The sequence below is a fragment of the Kryptolebias marmoratus genome, linkage group LG2 (genome assembly GCF_001649575.2).
Source record: "Kryptolebias marmoratus isolate JLee-2015 linkage group LG2, ASM164957v2, whole genome shotgun sequence".
NCBI classification, from domain to species: domain Eukaryota; kingdom Metazoa; phylum Chordata; class Actinopteri; order Cyprinodontiformes; family Rivulidae; genus Kryptolebias; species Kryptolebias marmoratus.
Window position 1 is genome coordinate 30,383,732 of NC_051431.1, and position 4,502 is coordinate 30,388,233.

At 36.1% G+C, this 4,502-nt stretch overlaps 1 protein-coding gene across 3 annotated transcripts in view; it reads left to right on the forward strand.

Moving 5' to 3' along the window:
• LOC108246530 (tubulin-specific chaperone cofactor E-like protein) overlaps positions 1 to 3,498 on the forward strand; it is a 27,230-nt gene extending 23,732 nt beyond the window's left edge. For all 3 annotated transcript variants that reach the window (XM_017434127.3, XM_017434128.3, XM_017434129.3), the window contains exon 10: positions 983 to 3,498. In XM_017434127.3, coding sequence (XP_017289616.1) covers positions 983 to 1,189 — 207 coding nt within the window. In that variant the 3' untranslated portion in view covers positions 1,190 to 3,498. The remainder of the gene's footprint in view (positions 1 to 982) is intronic.
• Positions 3,499 to 4,502: the final 1,004 nt, after the last annotated feature.

Sequence of the window (4,502 nt, forward strand, 5' to 3'; positions counted from 1 at the left end):
GAATGAATGAATGAATGAATGAATGAATGAATAATTCACGTTTACAGCATACATTTAATCTTAAAAGATTTGAAAACATTTTTGTGGCTTCTTTTTTCAAATTTTATTTATGTTTTAATCAATCAATCAATCAATCAACTTTATTTCTATAGCACATTTTAAGAACCACAGGGGTAGCCAAAGTGCTACCCCTATCTATGATAGATAAAAACAGTAAAAAGGAAATAGATAAAACAAATAAACAGATAAAAAGATAAATAGATAAAAAGAGACATACGCATACAGGTTCACAGCAGGTGTGTTTTAAGTGCCAAGAAAGACAAAAATCACAGTGTGTTAAAAACCAAAGAATAAAAGTATGTTTTTAAAAGAGATTTAAAGACAGGAAGAGAGGAGGCCTGTCTGACACTCAGGGGTAAATTGTTCCAGAGCTTGGGAGCAGCAACAGCAAATGCTCTGTCACCTCTGAGCTTCAGCCTAGTTTTGGGGACTGTCAGTAGTAACTGATCAGCTGATCTTAGGGATCGGGGCGGGCAGTAAGGTTGAAGCAGCTCAGATAGATATGGTGGGGCCAAGTTGTTCAAGCATTTAAAACAAATAACAGGAGCTTAAATTTAAATATTTTAATATTTTCCTGTTGAACAGAAGAGAACATCTGTTAGCTTGTTGCTAATGGTTCAGTCTGATCTAACCCTAATTCATGTCTGATTTTCATAGAAGGTTAGTGGGTAACAAAAGTAGAAAACATCATCCTCACTTGTTAATATACTGTAGTTTTGTGACATTGTATACCAACTATATTACAAAACTGTAAGCCACTTAAGATAATGTAGCTAAAACAAAAAATAAATAAATGACAATGTGTGCAGTTTATATATTCACATACTCCTCTAAACAAAACAAACAGGAAGACTTTAAATTGCCGTTTTGACTTATGTTAAAGGCATTGGTGCAAATTTTGAATTTGTATGGTTTATTTCAGCTGAGCATCCGTTTGGACCAAACTGTAGCAGAGCTGAAGAAGCAGCTGACAACTGTGGTCCAACTCTCCACCAACAGTATGAGGCTTTACTACATTGATAAGGACAGCGCATTTGGTCCAGAGGAAATGAAATACAACACCCGGGCACTCCACTCCTACAGTATCCAAGATGGTGATGAAATACTGGTGGTACCCAAGACAAAGTGAAAGGCTGCTGTTGTGTAGACTTATAGGAAAGAGTTTATTAACTAGGTGTATGATGTTGGGTTAACTAATAATGCAAAAGAAAAAGGTTTTAAAAAAGCAACAGTGATTCAGATTTTTTTATTGGACAAATATAGTAAAATAAGTGAATAAATGAATACAAGGACCATCATTGAAACTGGAAATTGGACTACAGTGGGGTGCTGGTTGGATCTTGCTGAAAATCAAGAAAATACAGCTTTATCAAAGGAGAATGACTAGTGTGACTACTGGAGAACAGGCTGAGGAAGCAACTTGCTCTCAGTTTGCAGCTTTAGCAAATGGGAGGGTGTTGCCATACCAGCAAAGCTTACCTGCTGCCTTTACTACACAACGTCTCTCATAGCATCTTCATAGACAAGTACCTCACACCAATTGCTTGCCCACCTGTTGCAGGAGCTACCTGACTGTCAAAGATGCGTCGCTACTAAGTGGAGATGGGACTGTTGCTTTCATATGCACTTTTAAGTTAGGCACAATATCAGGAAAAGCTGGGGCTGTTGCAGGAAAACTGCCTAAAACACTGTTGCGGGATTGGTGATAAAAATTTGCAAGCAATTTTTATGGTTTGTTTTGATTTGCAATGTTTTCTTTTTCAACATCTTTTTAGCTTAACTTCTTAAGTTAGAAGAATCAATAAAAAGAAACAAGAAAATTCCTCAGGATTTAGTGTAAACACTGTTCATTAAACAGATTTAAAACTCTCAGGCCCCATTCACACCTGTCAGTAAATTCTGTCTTGAGTGGTCAGATTACAATTGGATAGCCCTAAATACAGGTCAGAATGGCTTCAATGAGCATTGAATACATCTTCATTAAGACCACCTTTTGAGGTAAAACAAACTTTCAGAGATGGTCTGGACTATTTTATCCACATACGTTTATGATCCTGGATATAGGACTACTCACTGAACTGATGTGACCCTACACAAGCAGTAAGTAAAAATTCACTTCAGCTGCTGGCTGATTAAATATAATTAAACAGCAATTCTTAGAAATATTCTGAAGATATGGCTATATCTTGTTTGATTTGTTGACATTGTATTAATCAGAGTAGACTATGAGGACTCCGTGTGGTCAGTTTCTCTTCAGTTTAAGTTTGTTTTGTTTGTTGTAGAGCTGCTTGGTCCTGCTGATACTATGTTCAGAGTTAAGTTGTGTAAAAGTTGACGCTATCAGTGCACTGTTTCACTTAAGTGGATTTTTGCAAGTTAAAATTTTCAGGTTTTACTCTGACACTGAGCTCTACAGAATCACTTATTAATGTATTTTATTTCCCTCATTTTAATTAATTAGGCACATCAAGAGATAACTGTAAAAAATATAACTAAAATAGCTCTGAACCATATTCATGTTAGTATAATAATTATAGTTTTTATGTCTTAATGTATTGTAAACTTACAGAAACATCAGTCGTCTTAATGATTTCCTGTTTCTTGCTGATCTGACTGCCTTCTGTGCCACGTAGCTGCATGCAGCTCTGTCAACTCTATCAGTCAGAGCTGGCCACATGCAATCAAATCACCCAAACTGGATACAAAGTGCAAGGTGTAAACAGGACTTCTAATACCCTCTGAATAAGAATAATTATTTGCCTGAATTTGGTTTTCCACAGAAAAGACCCCAAACTCGTTTTGCTACATTAAAAAAAATACATATATGTAGATTTACAAATAAACACAGGAGATCAGCCTGCAAAACCAATATTATGTAATTTGCGTAATGGACCGTGATATCTGTCCATATTAGTCAATAATTTTGCTTGTGTTTCTCACATTTTAAACTGAGCACAAAAATGAATGTCTTGCAGAAAATAGATTTTTTAGGAAGTGGGTAATAAAAATAGGTAAGTAGCACTAGCTGTAGAAAAAGTTTGATTATACCACTTAATAAGAAAATGTCTTCAGCAGCCACATGATCACAAACTCATACAATTTAGCACTGCTAAAACTTAATGAGGTTGAATATTTTATATGATTCTCACTATAAGATCAGATGTTTCTTATAATGAAACATTTGCTGTATGCTATTCATTTACAGAATACTGTAAAACTGTATTAGGTTACTGCATGTGTTGACCCTTGCAGGCTTCATCATAAAAAAAACAACTTGATACAAACACAACAACCAATGACCCAAAAGAACAATCCATTCTTGATTATACAGTGCCTATAAAAAGTTTTTTCCCTTTGTATGTGTTATCATTTTATTGCTGTCATAAATCAATCATGGTCAATATAAATTGGCTTTTTTTTTTTTTTTTACAAAAAACAGTTATTTAATGTTAAAGTGAAATCACATTTCTACAGAGTAATACCAAATAAAAAAAAATGTAAAATAGGTAATTGCATAAATATTCACTTCCTTTAAAATGTCTGTCCTCATTCAACTCAAAGAAAAGATCAGGGGATGGACACAAAAGAGTTTCCAAGTCCCTAAACATCCCCAGGAGTTCTGTTAAATCCATCATCAAGAAATGGAAATAATTTGGAACGTGAAGAGCGAGATCAGTGAGAGAGACCACCGAGACACCTGTGAGCGCTCTGAAGCAGGTCCAAGCTTCAGCAGCTGAGATGGAAGAGACTGAGCTACAACAACTGTTCCCCGGGTTCTTCACCAGTCTAAGCTTTATTGGAGAGTGGCAAAGAGAAGGACACTGTTGACAAAAAACTCAAATTAATAGATTTTACAAGTTTGAATTAGAACAGTCACTTTAAAGGGAGTGAATATTTACGCAATCACTCACTTTACTTTACATATTTTTATTTACTTAGTATTACTCTGTTGAAATGTGATTTCAGTTTGACATTGAAAAAAAAATTTTTTTTATTTGTAAAGATGGTCAATTTATATTGACCATGATTGACTTATAATGGCAATAACAGCATTAAACATCCAAGAGGATTAATTATTGTGGTGATTGGTGGTTTGTGTGTGTGTGAGCACTTCCTGGTGGGCGTCTCCTGAGCTGGTGATGGACGTCTCATCACCACTCCTCTCACACCTGTGGCTGATCAAGCTGATGGGACTTGGAGGAGTACTTAAGGCTGCAGTGAGGACCAGATCAGCGCTGGAGCATTGTTTACCATTCGGTAACGTGCAGAGCCTGTGAGAGACTTAGCTGTGTTTTTGTGTACTCCCTGTTGTGATCTTAGTTTGTTTTTTGTATCTGCAAACCTGTGTTCAGGATTACCCCGCCGTCTGGAACCAGTCTGGTCTGTTTTCTACTGCCTGCCGCCTAGTGAAGTACTTACCTGCGCAACTGAACCTACCTGTT